At 34.4% G+C, this 25320-nt stretch overlaps 4 protein-coding genes across 4 annotated transcripts in view; 1 reads left to right on the top strand and 3 right to left on the bottom strand.

The window, feature by feature from the left end:
* Positions 1-25320, bottom strand: part of LOC136350239 (serine/Arginine-related protein 53-like) — a 90932-nt gene that overhangs the window by 61422 nt on the left and 4190 nt on the right. The gene's annotated exons all lie outside the window — the stretch shown is intronic.
* Set2 (SET domain containing 2) lies at positions 121-8957 on the bottom strand. The gene is made up of 13 exons (XM_066301719.1): positions 8568-8957; positions 5611-8489; positions 3891-4044; positions 3428-3758; positions 2890-3377; positions 2622-2828; positions 2214-2512; positions 1882-1971; positions 1599-1744; positions 1347-1545; positions 914-1290; positions 512-865; positions 121-462 (listed from the first exon to the last, which is right to left on the bottom strand). Exons 2-13 carry the CDS (start codon positions 8420-8422, stop codon positions 295-297), a joined length of 5625 nt encoding a protein of 1874 aa, XP_066157816.1. The 5' UTR covers positions 8423-8489; positions 8568-8957; the 3' UTR covers positions 121-294.
* On the bottom strand, positions 9224-12561 carry LOC136350209 (kinesin-like protein KIF14). Its single transcript, XM_066301725.1, has 2 exons — positions 11215-12561; positions 9224-10935 (listed from the first exon to the last, which is right to left on the bottom strand). The coding sequence occupies exons 1-2, from the start codon at positions 12349-12351 to the stop codon at positions 10012-10014; spliced, it is 2061 nt and encodes a 686-aa protein (XP_066157822.1). The 5' UTR covers positions 12352-12561; the 3' UTR covers positions 9224-10011.
* Positions 13284-14868, top strand: shv (DnaJ homolog shv). Its single transcript, XM_066295908.1, has 4 exons — positions 13284-14060; positions 14115-14272; positions 14324-14534; positions 14602-14868. Exons 1-4 carry the CDS (start codon positions 13424-13426, stop codon positions 14664-14666), a joined length of 1071 nt encoding a protein of 356 aa, XP_066152005.1. The 5' UTR covers positions 13284-13423; the 3' UTR covers positions 14667-14868.

The following is a 25320-nucleotide window of genomic DNA, read 5'->3' on the forward strand; positions in this document are numbered from 1 at the left end:
TTAATGATCCTGTGTTATGATCGTAGGCACTAAGCTTTTTTCAAAATTGCTACACATCAAATACAAATGCTGCTTTACGCACGAAAAATCTATTTACATAGGAGTAAAAACTATTGTACATCCACAAAATTTCTGTTTAATACTTTATAATATTGAATATACAAATTTTCACATTTGACCTCATAACATAAAAACCAAAGCGACAAGAACAAGGAGTAAGACCCCAGTAAAAAAGCATTAATTGAAGTGAAAATAATTCACACTTTAGTGTGAATCTTATCACTAAAAGCTGATTTAATCTTTAAAATCAGGTTCATCGTGCCTCTTTTGGTAAACTTCCCCGAATTTACTCATATATTTCCTGATATACTCCTTAGCCTTTGCTTTCACGTTATCCGAACAAACCAAATCGTCTATAGTAGGGATGTGTTTCATTTCTTTGAGCATCACGAAATGAGTCAGCTAAAAATTAAATTAAAGTAAATTGGAAATAATGAATTGATATACAAACCTTCCTGGCTAAATGCTTAAAATCCTCGGTATTGGTGATTCGCGCTTCCAGACAATCAGGCTTTCTGTAAGCATTCAATACCCCCACTACTGTATGAGCCATCGTAGACCGAAAAACTTCTTTGATCTTCTTTGCGTGTTCGTCATTCCATTCTTTCATTTCTTTTATTTTTGTTTTAACCGTAACTTTCGGCACTTTCTTCTCTTTAGGGCCTTTGAATAACTCACTAGCTGAAGAAGTTTTCAGCTTTTTCTTGGCTTGCAGCAGCTCTTTTTGTCTTTTTAATTTTTCCTTAGTTGCTTTGTATCGCTTTAAGTCTTCTTTCGATTGAATGCGATCGGCTTCAGTTCGAGGCTGCAAAGTTTTTGTATTTCAATGTTTCATAACTATAATCTTACTTACACTAATAATAATTTCTTGGCACAAGCCAGTCCGCTTTTTCTTTTTAGGCACTTCAGTGCTATCCACGTTGAATTGTTCCTTCAATCTGATGTCAATTGACGATACTTGATCAAGCTCTGGTTTAACATCCAAATTCAAGTCTTCTTCATCGTCAGATTCGGTCTGGACCTTTATTTCTGGGCTTGGAGCCATTGATACGCTCTTCTCCTTCTTAATGTGATCAGGAATAGTCGATTTAATGGGAGCCTTTGATGGAGCCCCCTTCATTTGCTTCCGCACTTCCTGTAATAATCTACTATCGTCAAGATCGTCATCGCTATAAGACTCCGAACTTGATTCCGAAGTGCTACTGCTCGTAGTATCGGAACTCGTCGAATCTATGGTTGAAAAAAATCTGTAACCTTATGTTGAAAAAGATTTTTGGATTAATTACATTCTTCTAAAGGTTCAACAGGTTCAGGAAACAGCGGTGGTTCCCATTGGCTCTTCCTGATCTTCACATGATAATAATAAGGGCGTCCATATTTATCTTTTGCACATTTCCATTTAGGGGGAAGCTTCGCTGGAGGTGGAATTGGACCGGCGAACTTAACCTGAGTCGAGTCCTCCTTTGATTCTTGATAGGGCGGCAACTAAGAAAAAAAATGTGTAATTACATATTATGGTTATATATTTGGTGGTCTACCCCGGCATGGTTCATTCCAGGCAAAACGGTCATAGGATTAGGCAAAGTGGTCGAGATTACAGGTAATGATGCCGCAACACCGGGCACAGGATTCGGCAAAGATGAGGCTATACCAGGAACCATTGCAGGCAAATTTGGTTGCAGACCTTTAAAGAAATGTTTGTTTCAGCTTACAAAATTAATTTTGCTAGATTGTAACCGGTAAAAGATAAAGATCCCTTACAAAGCACAAAGCAGTATAGAACTTTGGAAATGGTTCAAGATAGAAAATATACCCACTTACCTGGATATTGAGGAGTGCCAGGAATAGAACCAGGAACACTCATCATAGGAGAGGCAAATGAATTCAGCACATGCTGTTTGGTTGGAGTTCCTGAAGACAATATATCTTACAAATACGTATTACAGATGTTGTACATACACAATGGCTCTTCAAAAACGTTTTAGTAAATATAATAATTGATACGACAATATTTTGTGGAACAGAAATGTCGTCAAATACTTCAAGATTTTGGAAAAAATTTTGAAAATCGAACGTGAAATCGATTTAATTTTTTAGAGAATGTGTACGGTTTCCATGAATCACCTTGTATGATAACTGCGGCCGTTACTTACCTTGCGAGTTGGTCGCAGGCGACCCAAACGCTCTCTGACTTTGAGAGGAAGGTAAGGCTTGCCACTGACCCAAAGAAGGGTTCCAGATATATTGGAATCCTTTGCTGGGGTCGAAAGGAGCAGTAAATCGAGGGTCTGCACCGATAAGCATGCAATTAATCTCATGCTGACGCCAAAGTTCCCGCTGCTTCATCCTTCTCTCTTCTTCGCGCAACTCCATTTGAAGGGCGAACAATTTCCGTCTTTCGTGTTTACTGATTTTCAGAAATTCAGCCGAAGGCCTGTCTCTCTCTTCCATTCTAGAGTTTTTAGAGATAGTTTGAAGTAATTGTTAGCAATTTGAACAACAAATTTACGAAAAACTTAAATTACTTTTGACTGCTTCAAATAGTTTTTGGAAGTACGTACCTGGAGCCTCTCTTGCTCGTCTCTCTCTCTGATTTATACCGTGACCAAGATCGGTAGCGTTGATGATCATTTTTTCTGGAAGACTCTTTCTCTTGTGAATAAGCTTCTTTGCCTTCCATATATTTCTTATTTGCCTCTTTCTCATGTTCTTTCATTTGTTCGATTCTCTGTCTTTTGGGAATTCTGAAGATTTCTTTTAAGTTCATCCTTAAAATTAAAACGAAAGTTTTAGAATATTAATAACGATAAAATAATTACAATCACCTACCATTCCTCTAAAAGCTTACTCGCCAAAAATTTGATCTCATCAATTATCTCCTTGACCTGTGGCTCTCCATCCCCATCTATTCTACTCCCACCTTCATGCTTCGGTTCCCCATCTTCCTCAATATCCTCATTTGTAGACCATTTTGTCACGGCCGGTAAAACTTTGCTCTCAATCAACATCGTCTTGTTTTGAATGGGCAAAACAGCCAACGTCTGAAGAACTTCCAGTTTGGTTTGCATAACTTCCAGGGAAGCTTTCGCATTATTTTTGAGTTGCTGAGCATCGATCATGTAACCATGCATTAATCTTAATCCGTGATAATCCAAAAACAGTCTGCGACAAGCCAGTTCGCCACGGCGTAAAGTGCGTAGTAACTTTTTGCGCTGTTCCAAATCTTTCGCCCGGACCATCAATCTACTGAGTTTGAGGGTGTGTGTTTGGTTCTTGAGGCCTGTTGTTAGCAACATCTCAATGTCCTCATTAAGTTGCTACAATAAATCCCTAAGCTTCCGTTAATAGACAATATACACCAACTTACATCAATTTCCTCATATAAAACCTCTTTTCTAGATTTCTTTTTGGATGATTTCTTAAGGGGTTCCATTGTTTGAGGCATTTCAACTGCGGTTACTTCAGTTGGATGAAGTTGTGGGGTGGCTTCGACCTCCATACTCTCAGGCTCTGTTTGAATTTCAGCTGGAGGTTTAGGAATATCGGAAGACAATTCAGTTTCTGCATTTGCCAATTCTGATGAAATTTTACTAGCTTCGTCTTCTTCCTCATCCTCCTCGTCCTCTGATTCGCTAGGGCCATCGCCAAGCCAGCCTCGGCACGTTGCAGCTTCACAATAACATCTTTGGGCTTCCTTGCTAGACGAAAAGGAAAATTTAAGCAATATACTTCTACTAAAACTGATTTGTTCATAAATTTTCAATACATAATTCTTGATCTCGTTTTGATTAAATCTTAAAACACCAACAGAATTCGAACAATCTCCTTACCCATATCTCTGAAAACGGTAATCAAAAGTGATTTCTTCTCCGGCTAAGATGGTCCTGGTGCTAAAAAATCCTATTCGCAATTCCCCATTTACAGTCCATTTTTCGGTCTCGGCATTAGGATCACAGGAATGGTTGATAAATCTCGAAATATTCCCTGAAACCAGGAGGGTAAACAACTGAAGTAATGTAGTATACACGGGGATGAAAATACAAAGCTATGCAAACACATAGTAATAATATGGAGAGTGCAAGTTACTGGAGATTTCCCAAAATTTTTAGTTTTGCATCTGTATTGTCTACTCAAATCTATTTTATTTGAAGATTTTTAATTTGGAAATCTTTGTAGAAATTAGCAATTTTTCTGGTCACCTGAAACTTAATTATTTAGACATACAAATTCACTCTTAACTGGAACGCTCTGTACAAATCATCGCCTCTTTTAAACTTTTTTAAACGAATGATGCCATTTACGAAGCTAAGCGCTTTAGGTAATACTTTACTGTGAGTCATTTTTGGTATATTATAGTATGCATATATACAATGGTATTAATATGCTATATGTATACAGATATTAAAAGGTCTAGTGGAAATATAGGGATAGTGCAAGGGAAGGATAGCACAAGGTTTAATATGCCTCTGACAGCGATCAACAATGTACTGTGAATGCAAGGAAATTAAAACTAAATAAAACATCAAAACTAGAAACGCCGGTTGAAGTGACTCCGCTCATTTCGTTGTTGGTCTTTGTTGGAAACATGTTAAATCTTGTGCGATCTTTCTTCCACTTGCATTATTTCTATGTTTTCAGTTGAAATTGTGATATCTGTATATACCATGTAGTATATACTATATATACATGCATGCCTTAGTCTTAGTACAGCTGGTTGGGACGTGTTACCATGTCAGACTAATGGCAAAAACTTTTATTAATGGCCCAAACACAACACTCAGAAACTAGAAAACAGACTAGTCTCAGAACCCTTCGGAAAATTTCACATTTTTTATGCCATAAGAAGGTTTAACGATATTCCCGAAAGCAATATGTGCGAGAATATTCTCGACAAATCAAAATTTTCTGAGAATATTGAGACCTGAGTTCAAAGGATTAATAACATCAATGCGGATTCTTTAAGGCGATTTGATAAAACATTGATATGTTACAATGTAGAAAAAGGTGTACGTTATTAAGCACCTCTAATCACTCTCTAATGTTAAAAATACTTTAAAATTTGCAGGTAAGAAAATATTAAGCAAAAACAAAATAACAAAACTACTTGAATATTAAAAATGATAATGAAGAAAAAGGTTTTTTCAATTAACCTCTGTCTGTGCAGTTGCATTCTCTGATAATAAAGCCATGATAATCGTTCAGATAGCGACTCGGACGATTTGGAAGTAAGAGCTCACTACAACGAGATATTCTGATACCTCATAAGTGAATAACTTCATCTTCGTCCATAGGCGTTGATTAAGTTATCTTCCAGTTTTGGAGATTATTCAAGAATTTCCTCTGGAAAATGTTCTAGAAAATATTCTTTTGAGAATATTCTCCCCTCATATGACTATTATCGACATTTCCGTCTAATTCTATTCCCTAAAGCACTGTTCAGGACTTGTTGAATTCTCAGTAAATTTGGGATATCTTCAGCAAAATGTAAAATTCATTAAAAACACTCCTGAAACACAACTTGTACACCAAATCTCATAAATTGTTACGTACCTTTGGTTGTTGCATCAATAATTGCATCAGCCCTCAAAGACATGAAATAGAAATGTATGTTCTTGTCCTTAGAGTAAACTTCTGCCCTCTTATCAAATTCTTCAGGGTTCACAACTTCTCCTACATATTCAATAATGAATTCTCCATATGCGATATTGGCTGCTGCCCTCAATCCCAAGCCTTTTTTCTCAGTTTTAAATACCTCAACTGGGGCAAAAAGGCTTTTTTGGAATCTCTTGTTGGTACATCTATTCCTCACTTGACACAAGTCTCCGCACTCTATCATTAGCAGTCGATTCAAACAATCATCCCCGCACCCAAATTCGTTATTTTGAATATCTTCCTCAGCTAAGTAACAATCACATACCATTTCTTTGGCCTCTTTGCATGTTTGTCTATCTGTTTTAAACACATTTTCCTTGAGATGCACAAAAGTCTTTAGCCGGGCATCAATTTCTGCTTTAGCAGATTGTTCCTTTCTTAATGCAATAACCTTTGGGTCTGTAGAAGTTAGAAGGCTCTCAATTTCCAAGTTATCAGATGATTTTGATTTTAATTTGGACTTATCAGGTTTGGCTAAGGGAGGGAAGGTTGTAGGGGATGATTTGTCATGTATTGAATTACTGTCCGAATTTTCAGCATCAAGGCTCAGTTCTGATTTTGATTTTACCAAACCATAGGATTTCTTTTTTATTTGAGGGATAGTTTTGATTCTATCAGATCTCCTAACTTCTTCTGAAGCTTCATCTTTTTTACCTTTTCCCTCTTTTTTGGGCTTATTTTTCTTTTTTGAGTCGCTGTTCTTCTTAATCTTGCTTTCCTTTCCTAACTTACCTTTGGAACCAGCATTTTTCTGAGTTGCTCCTACCCCCTCTTGACTCAAAGTTTGTTCATTTAGAGTACTTTTTGGACTTGAAGAGGTGTTTGGAAATGAAGTATATTGACTAAATGTATTTTTCTGATTTGAAGTACTTGGCTGGCTTAGAATTTCATCCTGTTGATTGTGATATACACTTGATATTGGATCTACGCTGATTGAAGAAATTAAAGGGCTTGAAGTGTTTGTTTCTTGCTGATCATCACAAGCATATTTCTGAAGCACTTCATCTATGGTCTCATCAATAAGTTGCAAATTCATGCTACTAGGACCTCTTCTAAAGTGTTTTGGAGGTTTCACAAACCAACAGTCGGCAATTTTGGTTTCTCTCTTGGGTGAATCCTGAGGAATTCTCCATATTATGACATTTTCATCATCATCATTTGGTCTAGGAGTTTCAGAAATGGATTCTTCCTCCTTGACTTCAGTTGTATTTGTTTCGGGTTTTCTTGAACTTTCAGACTCAATATCCATTTGCTCTGTTGTCTCACATAAGGCTTCAAGTTTCACTTTAATGTCTGATAGTTTCATTGGAGCCAATTTGAATTCTACAATATTTTCTGATGATGTTGAAAAAGATGTTTTCATCTCATCTTGATATAGTATTGGGTTTTGAATAGTTTCTGGACAACCAGAAGTGGAAATCACACTTTCCTTGAAAGGAATTGGAGAAACATTAGTACATTTTGTTTTACCCAGTAATATATCTGAGCTTACTAATACTATATGTTTCTCAGAGGAAACAGTTTCAATGTCTTTAACTTCATTTTCTAGCGATAGGTCTTGTAGATTGTCTTTAAGCCTAATAGGAGAGCTCTCCTGATTCTGCATTGAATCTTGCTCTACGTTTTTAAGAGACATTTTTGACATTTCATCATTTAAAAGACTGCCTGTGGTATAAGAAGCATCCACAGATTTCTCTTGCATATTTTTTCCATCAGACTCCTGAGCAAAATCTTGAGACTGCTCCTGAGCTGAGATATGCATTGATTCTGATATTTTTTCACATAAATTATCTTCCACTGAATGATCAATAGGATAAACGTTTTTGATTTGAGAAAGATCATCTTCAGCCCTCACACACGATGACTCTATAACATCTTCCATTACAGTTTGCTCACCATCAGTACCACCAGAAAGCTTCATTTCAAAATCAGAGTCATTTTCATCACAGATTATTGTAGTTTCTGTTGGCTCAATTTTACTAATTGTAGTTTCTTTTTCCATCATATCACTTGGATAATTAGTCTCCAATTTCATTTCTATACCTTCCGAGGCATTTTCAAATTTCACTGCTTCACTATCTTTCTCAATACTCTGAGTAGATTCTGATGCAATATTTGAAGTTTCAAAGCTTTTATCATCAATAAGATTTGATTCTGCATTTGACGATTGCACCTCAGGACTTTCAATGATAAAACTGTTATCCTCAACTACACATTCCTCAATTATATCTGATTCATCCACTTTTGGGCTGTCAATATTTACTATTGGATTCTCAGTTAATATATCTTTTTTAATGGCTGACCTATTAAGAACTGTGACGGTTGCATTCTGATCACCTTCAATTTTCATGGATAAATCATCAGATTGTTTCCCTTCTAAAATATCAATTAACGATTGTTCATCTGCAGCCACCTGCATTGGGGACGTAGGCCTTATTTTGTCTGTTGTTAATGCCTCATTTTTGCTAGAATCATCATCGGACCAGTCTTTTAAAATTTGAACAATTTCGGGGTCGGTTTCAGCAATTTTATGGTCGGTTTCATGATTAGACTTTACTGTAGATGCTATAGCTTGTGTTGTTTTCTTTATTAACGACTTTTTACTGGCCCGTGGGATGATTTCTACATTAACAATACTCTCTCTTCTTGTGGACCGGGTTGATACTGTGCCCACCACTACAGGGAGGGTCTTTTTCTTTTTTGGGGGCATGGTTTAAGGGACCCAAACCAAAAAGTATAAGATACTTTTATTTTGGGATCAAATGTGACGCTTCTGTCTGCAAGAGGACAATGTTTATTATGTTGGAGAATGAGATAGTCAAGTAAACGAAAAAATAAATTTTAATTCAGCTTACCTGATCATAACTAATTTAATCTTTAAAATATTGACTTTGAAAATGAATTTCCCACACGGAAATAAATTTACTAAATCTTACAAACAATTGACATTTTACCAATCATAACCTATTTTTTTATATTAATATGGCTGCTGGGGGTAACACTGCTCCTTGAGTATTCGAATTTCTACCGTTGAATGCCAAATTCAAAATATCAAAATTATTGTCTAATTTTAATTCCGGTTTCCTAATATTCGTTTTGCCAGGATGCAACAATCGACAGTAATAAGAATACATTATATAAAAAAAAGGATTAGTTCCCACTCAGGGACTATATAGTCATTTTTTTTAAATATGCCATTTAACACCGAAATAGCATATGATTCTGATTCTCATCTTTCTTACACTGTCTCGAACATTAGGTGAAACTGAGACATAAATATACGACGTTGTCGCGACTAAACTACAACTACGTTCATATGGTGGAAAGTTTAAATTTTCTTCGTTTTTTATCTATGAAAAACACTTAAATTGTGACGCAAACTGTGTAAATAATCCTGGAAACTAAAAAGTGTTTCAGGTAAAACTTTGTTGGTTCTTACTACCTAAAATTAGATTTAAATATGAGTAAAACTTACCACCTATTACTAAGTAATTCCATAAAGGAGAGGATACATATATGGATCATTTTATTGTTATAAATTAAATGCCTGCTACTTGTACATCTTCCGGTCTAGAAATAAGTAGACAACCAAACAAAGCATATCGTTAACAAGGACAATGGAATAACTACATACAGAGTGCCTTTTTAAATGCGCTTACCATTAGTATTTCCGAACCGCCAAGAGTTAAAAAATGAGTTGAGAAACAAGAAAAGGTTGCCATTTTTGAAGACTTGATATGCCATAAATGGCGTTACTAAATTATTTTTGGATTTTCAGAGGTAGTTTATAATAAATATAAAATCAAGAAAAAGTACTTTTTTATATCAACTATTTTTCTTAAATGCAGACCTGGGATTTTTGGAACGTGCTTTTAACTCTTGAAAGATTAATGTATCATTTAAATTTTTAAAATTTCATAAACTTTTTTTCCATAATCAATATTTTTGACGTTGGAAAAATCCATTAGAGTTAAATCCGAAGAATTACCAGAATAATAAGTTTATGCTGTAGAGAAAAAAAGTTAACATGGAAAGTGTTTAACATTTTTTAAATAGACTGATAGTTTTTCAAATATCTTCAATTTAAATTTTCTCTCAATTTTATATATTGTGAAAAATCTGGAAAACTAAAAGCCATCTAGAGAAGCTTTTTATGCCAAATTAAAATAATCTAAAAATAACAACTTTTCCTCATTTAACATATTTTGTAACACTATGTTTCCGAGATAACAACAGTGGACGCCCTGCAACATATTAGAAATCTCCATTAAAAACACATATACACAATATAAATAAAAATTAAGTGTCTAAATTAAAAGTTACAGCCTTTGGTTGTTTAACACTATTTAGTAGAGCGGTTTCAAACTTTTGTAATGCCTTATTAACTTTGGCATACAACAAACATAGATTATTATCATTTTCCACTGGTTTGAGGTTCCCTAAAAGCCGGTAAATTTGGTTCATTGTAGAAACCATCTCAGTCTTTAAAGGTCCTTTCACTGAATTATTATTTTCCAGCCAATGCAAGTCGCTTAAAAAATCTCTAATATTTTCGTAACCGTTAGCACTTAAACTGTCCAACGAAACTAAGGCGTGTTTTCCTTTCACGTGATCCACTATTTTTAATTTATTTAAGTTAAAAGTACATATAAGCCCATTGTCATTGCACCACCGCTTTAACTTGTCAATAGAGTCTTCATTTTTTCCTGATTTTGTCAGCACTCCCTCAAGTTCTTCTAGAAAATTACTTCTAAATGGGGACAAACTGAGATCTTCATTAACAGTGTTCAAAACTCTAACTTTTGACTCCAGTTCTGCCTTGTATTTCTCAGCCTCGGCAAGCTCCTTCAACTGACTCTGCCTACTCTCCATGAACCGTTGCTCCCAAACTGCTTGAGCCTCAAACAATTTACTTTCGGTTTCAGAAAGTTTGGCTTTAATTTCATCAACCTCCGAAGTATTATTACTACCATTTAAACTTAAAGAAGAACAGCCATAAGAGCTTCTTCTTTCATAATCCATTCGTAAGGCTCTCAGTCTTTCCACTTCTAATCGAAGTTCCCGTATAAGACGATCATGGGGGCTTTCATTTATCCTTGCTCTGTTAATTATAGTTCTTGCTTGGCAGGCATATCTTAAAGTTGATAGGGTTTCTTCTAAATGGGTGCTTGCTGGGGATATTGTGGCTAGCATACAGGTTAGAGAATTGCCTCCTAAGCTTTCCTGAAAATAAAAGAAGCATTTATAAGGGCACTTATTTGATATGAATAAAATTATGAGCAATATAAAGAAGAATATAGAGAGGAGATTCTTAAAATTAAACTTAACAATTGGTATATTTTTTTCTAAAAACAACTTCAGTTGCCTGCTCAAGCTGATAATAATCTCAGGTTATTCACTTAATACATTTAAATTTTAAAGTAAATGAAAATCCCAGAACTGATACACTGGTTCAATTAACACAAAATAATTTAAAAAAAAACATTACATATCTGAACTTACCCTCAATAGCCAAGTCAACACTGAATCCCTATAGGGAATAAATTGGTTTTTCCTCCTCTCAGCCAATGCACTAATGCATTTTCCCAAAGTAAGCAATGACTTATTAATGGAAACCCCTTGTTTCATCCTTTCCTCTCCATTATATGATCCCCCTAATCTCTCACTACCCGCCAAATCTACTAAGCTCACTTTACTCCTCCGACTGTTGTCAGTGTCATCCAAACTTTTACTTTGGCCTATTTCTATTGAAAATATGCTGTGTGATCTGGATGAAAACTCATTCATTGAGGTACTAGCCACAGCTCTATTTTTATTACCCATAATAAGGAAACTTCGAAGCTCTGTATAGGAATTTACAGTATGTGTTGTTAAATCTACAATGTAAGGCCCTAAGATTGGGTGCTCCCTAACTTTAAGAGGAACTCTAATAGAATTTTGAGCAGGAGCTGCCAGCAAGTCATGTATTTTCTCATTGTAAATTTCAAAATAGCTTACTTCAATACTAACAACATACTCATTTTTAAGTTCCAAAGCTCTTTTAAAAAGCTCCCTGCAGAATCTTGGAGTCACTCCAGAAAAAACTTCTGAATCAATATCACTTATATCACACATGTTTTTCCCCATCATACTATAACTTTTGCCAGACCCAGTTTGTCCATAAGCAAACAGACATGCATTAAACCCTTTAAAAGCACTGTTCAACAATGGGACTCCGATAGTCATAAAAACATCCTCCTGTTTGGCACACAAGGGGTGAGTTTCATCCACAGACCAAAACACATGATCATAATTGAATGTATGATCTGTAGCTGTGTGTTGGTTAATATGTTTGGGAGGGCAAACTATAATCTGCTTCTCTTTAACACGAACCATATCCTCAGAGCCAACAACTGCGAGTTCCAAAGCATTCATTGGGCGTATTCTCACTGCAACTGTTAAGTTGGATTCTTCATCAATTCTCTCTTTGGTACTCTTCGGGTGGGTTTTAGGGGTTTCTAAAACAACTTTGGAAAAACATTCAGGGGTACCGGCAGAAGGTTGTTGGGGCCTTGGAGTTTTGGGGGTTGAGAATATACTGGAAGGGGTTGACAAAACGCGTTTTCTTGGGGTAAAACTTTTTGCGGGTGAGGTGGACATGACTGACAGCTGAAATTTACCGAAAATTGCTGAATTTCAAACTTATACTAATTGTGAAAAATGTTGAAAATACATTATTATCATTGTAAAATTTCGAACATTGTTTGAACTTTTAAAAACGTCCGTTAATTTAACCAAAGACTTCCAAAGTATACTGCTCATGACCATTGGTTTACGTTGGCAACTTTGAATTGCGAAAGTGGAGGGGATATGAACATCGATATTGTCGTTACTGGTATTTTGTAAGTTCGGCGCATGACGAAAATAAGACGCGTTTTCAAAATTATACATTTTTAGACGTTCGGCATATTGCTCATAAGTACAGCACCTCTACTATATTGGTACTTTATTCATACCACTATCGATATTTAGTATCCATACTCAATTAGCCACATTTTGGTGGCATCGATACAATAAAAACTTCTTTTCTGGAATTTCTGAATTTGGAATGACGTTCGGCCAAAATTATGTGAGGATTTATCTTTTTATTAAGAATTTTCTCTCTTCCCCCCTTTCTCTCGAACTCTTTTCTCTCATTTTGAATTTTCAGATATATAGCGCTGTAAAAACTAATGCAATACATTTATAACTTTCATAAATCTAATATTATAAAAAAAAATGTTTAAACACGTACATATATTTTTTTTTTTAATAGAAATGGTAGACAACCAAGAATACAACAGTTTAAAATTTTTTTCATTTTTTATTATTAACGTCTTAAATTAAAACAAATTTGAAAATGTTCACTTTTGTAGGAGGAAAATGACAAAAAGAGTAAATCTATGATTCCAATAACAGTGAAAACATTCCAACGCTATATTAATTGTCGATATTTGATTCAGTCTTAAATCAGCTGATTTAAAAATGTCTTTTCTTTGATTGGCTAGCTTACTTGAATGTCTATCAAATTCCTACCAATCAGAGGTTTCCACATGCTTTTCGGTTGTCTTCAATTGACGTTAATACATTTTCGTATATAAATTTCTTACACCAAAATTCGTCATTTATTCAATAAAACCTTTTATAAATTACTATGAGTTTTTAAAGTAAAGTCACTTGAAGCCCTATTACGATGAACTCAACGTGGCACTTTATATTTTTGTTCCATATCTTGCTTGCTGGGATTGTTTTTGCTGGAAGGGACTTCTATAACATTTTAGGAGTTTCAAAGTCTGCTAGTTTACATGATATTAAAAAGGCCTATCGGCGGCTGGCCAAGGAATTGCACCCAGATAAAAATCAAGATGACCCTGAAGCGTCTCAGAAATTTCAGGACCTTGGGGCTGCCTATGAGGTGCTTTCTGATGAAGAGAAACGTAAAAAGTATGATCGTTGCGGGGAGGACTGCTTACAAAAAGATGGGATGATGGATGGAGGCATGGATCCTTTTGCCAGCTTTTTTGGGGACTTTGGCTTCCATTTTGGAGGTTCAGATCAAAGGAACGAAGCACCCCGGGGGGCGGATCTTGTCATGGACATTTTTGTTACACTGGAGGATTTGTATACTGGGAATTTCATTGAAATAACTAGAAATAAGCCTGTAATGAAGCCAACCCATGGAACAAGGCAGTGCAACTGCAGACAAGAAATGATTACAAAGAGCTTAGGACCTGGACGGTTCCAAATGATGCAACAAACTGTTTGTGATGAATGTCCAAATGTTAAGCTTGTAAATGAGGAACGGACTTTAGAAATGGAGGTGGAGCCTGGTGGGTTTCTAAATTCTAATTGTTATATTTTTTGTAAACTGAATTATTTGTTAGGCATGATTGATGGCCAAGAAACTAAGTTTACCGCAGAGGGAGAACCTCATCTTGATGGTGAACCTGGCAACCTTGTCTTAAAAATCAAAACACAACCTCATCCAATATTCGAAAGAAGAGGTGATGACCTCTATACTAACATTACAATTACTCTTCAAGTAAGTTAAATTTTTAATAATATCAATAATTTTTAAATTAACTCTCTCTAGGATGCATTGGTGGGATTCACCATTGAATTACAACATCTTGATGGTCACATGGTCTCAGTAACCAGAGATAAGATTACTTGGCCTGGTGCCAGAATTCGGAAGAAAGGGGAAGGGATGCCTAATTATGAAAACAATAACCTTCATGGCACTCTTTTCATTACTTTTGATGTGGAGTTCCCCAAGCAGGAGCTCAGCATAGAGGAAAAAGACTGTAAGATATTATTTTATGGCTGTAATTATTTATACATATATATCTATCTATATATTTGTTTTTTTAGCTATAAAGAAAATCCTAAATCAAAGTTCCAATAATCGAGTATACAATGGGCTTAATGGGCACTGAAAGCAGTTTTAAATATTTTAGATTATATTTAGTTTGTGGTTGGTTTGAGCCCCTTCTGTATATAAAGTGTATGCATTTCTGTATGTGTGAGCTAGTTGATTTTTTATTTATTTAAATATAAGTGTAAGCACCTAAGAGGACTTAAAATCGTTGCAACAATTTTATTTGTAAATTATTTGTATAATACAGTTACTGAATTATTGTGTTGTGTTTTGCTTATTGTTAGGGATGGAAAAGATATCAGCAAAATCTTTCCCCAAATTCTCCATAATATGTATTTTGAAAGAACTTCAACAATATTTTGGTTCTATGATCTGAAAAAATATAACATACATTTTTTGATGAGATTTTCGCTAAATTTGCGTTTTTTCTTCCTTAAAACTCAATCACTTTTCACATAGCAATGTAACTCAATAGCACATAATTTTGGTCTTTCGTCTTATATTTGTTTGGCAAATTTGCATATTCAGTATTTTCAAATTTCATATAACGTTTTTACATTTTTCATTATTAGTTTTAATTCTTCAAGCGGGCGACCAAATATTATCGATTTTGTGGTCCTACCAGTTGAATGAGTTTTGAGAAAATTTTTTTATTTCTGTATTATTTTTATGGTCCTTTTCGGAAAACATGAGCAGCCTTTTTTGATATTTTCAGTTAGACTAATTCAGGATAATTTGTGAGCATTCCTATATTATTTTTGGTTCTTAGAGTTTTTAATAACACAAATAAATTGTAGCAGCTGAATATGTACAGGGTCTATTATGAAAAGAAATGAAATAGTCAAAACCCTCAGGGAAAATCAATTTTAATGAAACAGTTTTTTTTATAAACTAACAACCAAATAGAGTAGGTAATTATCGAAAAACTACACAAATTTGTTCTTACATTAAACCTAATTATCTTATATGAAAATAAATTTTAATTTTTAATAAAAAAAATTAGAATTAATAAGAAAATTTTAGATCGAACATCAACCATCAGTATCATTTCTTAAGGAGCTAGAACAAGTTCCTATTTCAATAATACTAATAGAAGATGAGCTGGATGAGGTCCTGCACAAAGTATTATTTGACGATGGTTTATCAAATTCTATCTGTTCAAAAAGTCTTCAGAAGCCTCAACAATCACCAATAATGGTGAAAGATGAAATAGAAGAGGCACTAAGGAATTTAAAGAATTCCTTATGTACTATTGAGAGCCATGATGATAATAGTTATGGTGCTCAAAAATGTGTAATTGAAAAAGATGAGTGACAGAAAGACGCAATGGAGGAAAAAGAAAAATACTAAGAAGAAAGAGCAGGCTATTGGAAAAACACCAAAAACGCATAATTTCGATCGAACTTGATTTCCTTTTAAAAGGAAAAATCAACAAATTAAGAAAAAAATTTATAGTTAAAATAATAGGATTTTTGAAAATATACAATTATGGATTGTGTGTCCCAGCTTTCATCAACTGGTGGGTTGGAAGGAGGACTTGGATAGACAACTGGTTGACTTGATCCCATGCCCCAATTCTCTTCATTTGTTGGGATGGAAGAAGTTTTCGGATGTATGGCTGGTTGATTCGATTTCATGTTCCAGATCTCTTCATTCGATGAGTTGGAAGGTGGTCTCGGACAGACGATTGATTGACTCGATCTCATACCTCAGCTCTTATGATAGGGTTGGTAGGAAAGAAAACGCTGAGACGACTGGTTTGCTGTTCATATATGCTTTACAAAAAAATGAGTTACATCTTTTTTACAGTTTTCTTTTTCTGATTTCCTCCTGAATCGTTTCTTCTTCATTTATGTTTGAATAAATTTCGATTAATTTTCTTTTTTTTTAATTGCTGAAGTTTAAATAGGGTTTCGAGATCCTTTATTTTATTTTTGCCAATTTCATAGATTGTTTGATCGAAGTCATGCGTTCTTGGTGTTTTTCCACCGACCTGCTCTCTCTTCTTAATATTTCTCTTTTTACTTCATTGCGTCTTTCTATCGCTCATCTTTTTCAAACACCCATTTTTGAGCATCATAAATATTATTATCGTGGCTCTCAATAGCACATGAAGAATTCTTTAAATTCCTTTGAGCCTCTTCTATTTCATCTTTCATCATTATTGGTGATTGTTCAGGATTCTGAAGCCTTTTTGAACAGATAGAATTTGATGAGCCATCGTCTAATAATGCTTTGTGCAGGACCTCATCCAGCTCATCTTGCACTATTATTGGTGAAATTGAAACTTGTTCTGGCTCCTGAAGAAGTGATACAGATGGTTGATGGTCGGGCTTCTTTTGAAACTTTTTTTCAAAAACATAATGTTATTTTATATTGTCCGTACCATCATTAAATAGTCTTTTAAAAAATTAAACGTTTGGTTCACTATTTATCTTATAATACAATGAATTAAATAACTTTTGGACTTACTACGTTTTGCAGAGGAAACTGAAATGATACCAGACTCTTCGATCCTAGCGTATTTATTCAACATCAATATAAAAAATATAAAAAATTGATTACCACCTGAAGTGGTTTAATACGTTAATCACCAATTAAGCAATATTGCATGATGGGATTTCTCATTAAATGGTCGGTCACATATTAATATACTAGGTGATTCAAGAAAGTGACTCGTTCTTATAACTTTTTTGTTTTTAAACTTGGAAAGTTGAAATTTGGAGGAAAGCTATATGAGAATAGAGGCGATTGATTGAAATTAATGAGGTTTATCTAGCCCTACCGGTTTAACCGGAAATCACCTCAACTTTCGATTTTTAAATTTAATGTCCTATAAATTTTTACATTTTTGGAAACTAATATTCCTTTTCAGTCTAAAAATACGTAATTTTAAAAAATATATTTTGTTTTGTGAACAAATTTGATATGGTAGTATTCGAAGAATATCGTGAAAGGCTTTCCGATGTTGTGCGACTCTATGCATGAAGGTTTCCTCTTAGAAACCATTCAGGGCACCACTATTTTAAAACATTAATAAATAAAATAAAAACGGGAAATGCTAACGAAGAAGACTTTATTATCAGTGAAGACAATGAAATCAATGTTTTATTTATGGTGTAAGTTAATCCGAGTACATCAATTCGTGAGATAGATCTAGAATGTGAGATTAGCTATTCGTTAGAGCGTCGAGTTTTGAGAAAACTTCTGCATTTTTGTAATTATCAAGAAGTCATTAACTGAGATGTTCAAAATGACTACCTTGTTGTTTTCGGCAAGCAAAAGCGTTTTAAACTGTTTTCCTCAACGTTGTCCAATTGATTTGGTGTAATATTATTTATCGCCCTTTGAACTTTTTCTTTTAATTCTTCCCGATTATTAGAAGGAGTGACGTAAACTTATACTTTTATATAATTTAATAAAACATTTCTACAAATAGAAATATTTTAATCTTTTGACTTGTCATTTGGAAGGAGGCACGTTTTTTTTTAATTCGCATGTTTTTAATGAATTAACAGTTCATTTCTAAATGAACATATGCTTCGTTTGGTAACAAAAAATCCAGGAAAAAATAGTTTTTTAGAAAGTCGCAATGAGCCATCAGGTTGCCATTTGAAAAATGGAAGGTAAATGGGAAAACTGTTTTTGGGTGTTGAATTGCTTATAAAAGAAAAAATATTCAGTTAAATGACAAATTAGTATTTTTTCATGTAATTCTAGCCTAAATTGTGTCTAATATGTATGTCTTAGTGGCGTAGCTAGACATGAAAAAACTACAAAAAATATATAATTTTTAGATAAAAAATTAGTTCTAGATTTCAAAAATGTAAAAATGTATGGGGCATTACATTTAAAAATCGAAAGTTGAGATAATATCTGGTTAAACCGGAAGTGCTAGATAAACTCCATTAACGTCAATTAATCGGCTCAATTCTCACATAGCTTCCCTTCCAATTTCAACTTTCTAAGTTTAAAAACAAAAAAGTTATAAAGGCGAGCCATCTTCTTGAATCACCCGGTATAAAGTACATGAATCCCAACTTTCTCTTTATTAAGGTCAAAAAAGGTAAATACTTATCTTAAATTATTGGAATGGATTATCTGTCCTCGATGTAATTTTCGAGCTTCGCTCATGAAGTCCTGACGTTCATTTATGTACCTGTTGTATTTAATTGCTTTTTGGAATAACCTTAAGAGTTCGATAATCTCTAATTAGAATTTTTTATATTTATAATGTTATATAAACTTTCAAGGTTAACTTCTTCGAGTCCTATTAAAATTTAGCAAATTGTTTCTTTAATAAGAAATCTTTCCGTCTGCAGTTATCTGATCTACAGAATAACTTTAAACGAATCTTATTTTTCAATTAGTAGTCTTAATTAAGTCACGTTGTACCGAATTAAACAATAACATGTTGTGAGTTAATATTTTATTACAAAAATAATACTTTTTTGATCGACTGGGGATTTATCAAAATATGCTTCCCGATATGATCGATGATATTTAACAAAATGTGGTAACATCACTTCGCAATATAATACCATGCAAGCATTGCATTATTTCAGTATCGATTAAGTTGTCGTTGGCCTATGTTCAAGAAAAATCAGCTTTTAATCTGATTTCAGCAATAGAAAACTTAGCCTAACACTCAAGAAATTTGGAGTTTGATACATAATATGAAGAATATAGAACCGTCGCACAAGCCTGTAATATGTTTTTGTGTACATCTGTTTTAAGAACCTTTCTAATAACGATAAGAAATTTGGGATTAGAACATTCTTTAGCTGAAGCATTAAAGTTTATAATAAGAGAAACCAATAAACGATTGATAAAAGGTGTTAGATAAAAAAAATAAAAAAACTAATTTCAGTTCAATCATTACACAGTTTTTATATAAGAATAGGTATTAGTCAGTGCCCAAATACATGTTGATCTAAAATTATGGAGAAATCTAGCTTGTGCATGTTCAATTTTAAATCCTTCTTGAAGTTCTAAAACTGGCTTCAATGAGTATTTTCTGACATAATCCCCTTTTTCCTTTTCCTCTACATACAGTAGTGGTCATAAGTATGGAAACTTCTTTAATATTGCATTTTTTCTTAACTACCGGGTATAAATTGAAATTGAACATATACAATAGATTCAAAAAATTTTACTTTATCGATATCCTCGGTATATTGGTATTTATTGGTATTGCCTTTAAAATGCAGATAAAAAAATAAATTTGCTGCGGATAAAAGTATGGAAACTTTTTTCATTTGTTGATAAAAATCGCAAATAATTGATAAATTTATAGAATTTTGCATAGTATCTGATAAAGTTCATAGTGGTAACAATGCCAAAACGCCATTTGTCTGAAGAAGTAAAACAGTGTATTGTTGAACTATACAGGGTGTCTCCAAAAAGGTCTGTACAAAGTTCTATCACAGATTTCTGAGGTCAAAACATGACGATTTAACGCAATTTACCTTAGTCCAAAAGTGGACGGTTTTCGAAATACAGGGCGTCAAAGTGAAAACAAAAAAAAGCAAAAAAATTAATTTCTTGGTTGGTAATGCTATCAGCTAAGAAATCAGAATCCGTTTACATTTTCGATGCACAATGTAGAGGGCGTTGTCAGCGCTCGATGAACCCTCTTTAAAAGGGCATAACTTTTTCATCATCCGGTATAAAATTTATTTATGACTAAAATTGTGTTTTCCTACATTTTTTAAGGAAAAAAGGTCTCTTGTTAAAAATCTCTACGAGGCTTCCTTCTTGAGATATTTGAAGCTTAAAGTTCGCTGCATGTCTTGAACAATAATTTTAATGTACTACATATCTATTCTTACAGTTGGATCGAAAAAAATCAAAACTTAAATATTAATTTTATTGTTACTAATATTTTATTTACGGATGAAGCTTATTTTTCGAGAAGTGGAATTACTAATTTATACAATGAACATGTTTATTCTGATGAGAATCCGCATGCTACGAAAGTGGTACATTATGAACGTGAATTTAAGATTAATGTATGGGCAGGAATAATTGACAATTTTATTATTGGCCCTGTCATTTTGCCGCACCGCTTATGTGGTGAAAGTTATTTGGAACATGTTTAAAATACAATGCCAGAATTTTTGGAAGATCTTCCTTTACAACTTTGGCAAGATATGTGGTTTATGCATGACGGTGCTCCGCCACATTTTACTATAAATGTGCGCAACTATTTAAATCAACAGTACTCACGAAGATGGATAAGTAGAGGAAATGATGCTCCGGTACCATGACCACCGCGCTCACCGGATTTAACTCCGATGGATTATTTTTTATGGGGGACTCTAAAGTCCATGGTATACTTCACGGCCATAAATAGTGAAGAGGAACTATGGGGACGAATTCAAAATGCAGTAAACATTTTAAAGAACGACGAAGAATTGATGAATAGAGTACATTTTAATTTCTTGCGTCGGATTAATCTTTGTATGCAAGTCAATGGTGGTCATTTCGAACATCTACTAAAAGTATCATTTTTTCGTGTTTATGTTTAGTATCTATGTTTTAAATGTAATTTGTAATCTATTTTTAAGTTTTGATTTTTTTCGGTCCAACTGTAAGAATAGATATGTAGTACATGTAAATTATTGTTCAAGACGTGCAGCGAACTTTAAGCTTCAAATATCTCAAGAAGGAAGCCTCGTAGAGATTTTTAACAAGAGACTTTTTTTCCTTAAAAAATGTAGGAAAACACAAGTTTAGTCATAAATAAATTTTATACCGGGTGATGAAAGAGTTATGTCCTTTTAAAGAGGGTTCATCGAGCGCTGACAACGCCCTCTACATTGTGCATCGAAAATGTAAACGGATTGTGATTTCTTAGCTGATAGCATTACCAACCAAGAAATGAATTTTTTTGCTTTTTTTTGTTTTCACTTTGACGCCCTGTATTTCGAAAACCGTCCACTTTTGGACTAAGGTAAATTGGGTTAAATCGTCATGTTTTGACTTCAGAAATCTGTGGTAGAATTTTGTACAGACCTTTTAGAGACACCCTGTATAGAAATGGAAACAGGCAGTGCGATATTTCTAGTACTTTAAATATCTCCAAAGGTACTATCTTCAAAATATTAAAACGCTTCCATGAACGTCAAAGAACAAGCAATGTTCCACGACCGGATAGGCCCAAAAATATTCCAAAAGTACCGTAAAATTAATAAAAAGGATGTCGGTGAAAAACCCAAAGTTGACTTCGGTGGATATTTCAAGGCGCCTTGCCGAAGAACACAACATCGTGGTTCCAAACGGAACAGTGCGGAGAATTTTAGTGAATGAAGGTTTATTTGGTAGGGTTCCTGTAAAGAAACCGCTTATTTAAAAAAAAATAGAAAGGCCCGACTTTCATTCGCTTGGGAGCACATCAATTGGTCGTCAGAAAAATGGAAAACCATCTTGTGGAGTGATGAAAGCAAATTTCAGCTGTTCGGAAGTGATGGTATTCGATACGTTAGAGGTCCCAAGAATGAAAGATTCAACCCTAAATACCAATTGCCGACTGTGAAACACGGCGGTGGAAGCGTCATGGTGTGGGGATGTTTTTCGGCGTCTGGCGTTGGTCCATTAATTAAAATAAACGGCATTATGGACCGATTCGCTTATAAAGATATATTGGTAAACCATATGCTTCCGTTTGCTGAGTGGGAAATGCTGTTATCTTGGAGTTTCCAACAAGATAATGACCCAAAGCTCACATCTAAGCTCGTTAAAAATTGGTTTGAAGTAAATTGTGTGCCGAAAATGGAATGGCCTTCCCAGAATCCGAACCTGAATCCGATCGAACATCTTTGGGAACATCTGGGAAGACAAATTAGAAAAGAAAAAATTTACAATGTCAATCATTTGTTTAGTATTATAGAGCGAGAGTGGAAATTAATTTTCGTGGAAACGTGTAAAAAACTGGTTTGTTCTATGAACGAGAGGTGTCGCGATGTTATTAAAGCAAATGACTATGCCACCAAATATTAAATAAAAATCGAAATAAATGTTATTTTGCTTTAGTTATTTAAATAAAATGTATAGGTTTCCATACTTTTGTCCACCTTAAAATTTTCATTCCTGTTGATTATTTTTTGAGAATATTTCAGAGCGTCCCCTATTGTATATTTGGATAGCGTACATTCTTATCTAACAATACTATGAAGACAATCTTATAAAAGTAACACAGAAAGAAAATCTGTAGGAATATTTAAAGTTTCCATACTTATGGCCACTACTGTACATGTAAAATTCGCGGTTCAAGGGTGGAGAGAAACGACACAATTCTCGGAGCACTTCTTTATTCTCCGTGAACCAAAAATGGAATCCAGATACAACACGGTATCCATACACAGAACACATCCCCTATTTGTGAGAGAACCGTTAAGATGGAAGGGCTGTCCATTCTTTTTTCCACGGGTACCAAACCCCTAAACGTCATTCTCACCTACCCTAAAAGAATTTATAAACAAGCCTCTCTTCCCACGCTAATCTGGGGAAGAGCTTGGTACCAAAAGCCCGTACCACTTTCAGATAATGCCAATTAATCATTTTAACATAAAGAAGAAATGTGAGGAGATTCATGACAACCCTTTTATCATTTTCTCGCATTTATCTTGGGAGGAATTTAGAGCCAGAACCCCATGATATTTTCAGATAATTGATTAATACTTTCAACACGGACAAAGAATGCTCACATATACCTGTTTTACTTTTTCTATTAAACTTTTTAATATTTTCGAAAACTCATAAAGGGGAGTATATACTTGGCTCCATGAAATGCAATGATGATTTTTCATTAACCAAACTGCTTGTTTGTAGCAGTCTGGTGATACGAGAGACATTTCGTGAGGTGATTTAAAATTATAGTGACATATTTCTTTTCCATCGTACGCTGTTCTTTTAAAATAAATTTATTTTCTACTAAAAAATCTTGCACGTCAACCACCGATAATTTCATATCTTTAATTTTTCAAACTTTTCAAATATTACTTTTTTGTCTGTATAGATTTGAATTGGTTGATTCAGTTTTTTCAATTTTTTTTAGATAAGAATAAGCTCCTGTTGTGCATTTAATATTATTTTCCACAAAAAAACAACTTAACAGTCTTAATAAAAACATCAAACGAATGGTATATGAATATAGGCAGGAGAAATGGATGGAAACATGCAGAGAAATAGAAAACGACCACGGGAAATCATACTGGACAAAAATAAAAAAACTAACCCAATACAAAAAAACAGGCAGAATCAACACACTTACGGAACACGGAAAAGAGCTTCAGACAGATCAAGAAATTGCGGACGCCTTTGCCAGACACTTTGAAGAGGCCTTCAAAACCTCGACAAACTCAAAATTCGATAAAAATCATTGGGATTTTATAAATCAATGGCACGACAACTACTTTAACCACTCATCTACGCACGCATTCACAGAAATCACAGATGAAGAATATTACGAGGCGCTCACAAACCTCAAAAATACGGCCCCAGGAAAAGACAACATCAAAAGTGACACACTTAAACAATTAACCCCGGAAACCCACAACATCATCAAACACCGATTTAATAAATGCATCATAAATAAAGACATACCGGACTCATGGAAAACAGGCATCATAATACCCATCCCAAAAACTGGCACGGATCACAACACACCAAAAAACTACAGACCAATTACGTTATTACCAGTGATATCAAAACTCTTTGAACTAATCATCAAGAAAAGGTTACAAAAAGCAATTTGACATCACATACCAAAATACTAGTTTGGCTTCAAACCCAAACACTCTACGATACATCCACTCTTCGTACTGACCAACAACATTCAATCGACTCATCTAGACGACGGGAAAACTGCCAGTCTATTCATGGACATCAACAAAGCCTTTGACAGTGTCTGGCACAGGGGACTATTACACAAACTTCACCAGATACAAACTCCCGACTATCTATTATACACAATCAAAACACTATTAAAAAACAGACAATTACAAGTAAAAATAAACCAGACTTGCTCCTCCTTTTTTTCTCAGGAACAAGGTCTCCTACAGGGCTCTCCACTCTCCCTGCTACTGTATAATGTATAGTGCCACGACATATACAACCATAATTTACAAAACAAAGGAGAAAGAGACAAAACGGCCTACATACTACAATACGCAGACGATACAGCAATCATTGTACATGACAAAAACACAAAAAAAGCGACAGATAGACTATAACTACTGACAGACTCCATAATGAAGTGGTTCTACAAATGGCGACTAACATCGAACGCCAACAAAAACCAACTTCTACTATCAAATCACAAAATTAAAACCAACTCACCGAAGATCATGGCGGACGGTCAAATAACAAAACACACAAACGACATTAAATATCTAGGAATTACTATAGACAACAAGACGAAGTTTACAAAACACCTGAACAATACTAGAACAGAGGTTAAGAGAAGAGCAAAACACTTTAGGTCACTGACATACAAAAACAAGGGAATTATCACAAAAACAGCAACCATAATTTACAAATCCGTTTGCCGACCCCTGCTAGAATACGGACACATCCTAAGAGCTAACGCAACGACCAAAACCAAACAACACATACTAATAACGGAACAAATCGCAATAAGGACAATTACAAAAATACTACATCCGGTAAACCCACTGCACAATCCGCCCAATCAACTTCTATACGAACGA

Source organism: Euwallacea fornicatus, chromosome 2 (assembly GCF_040115645.1).
Source record: "Euwallacea fornicatus isolate EFF26 chromosome 2, ASM4011564v1, whole genome shotgun sequence".
Classification (NCBI taxonomy): domain Eukaryota; kingdom Metazoa; phylum Arthropoda; class Insecta; order Coleoptera; family Curculionidae; genus Euwallacea; species Euwallacea fornicatus.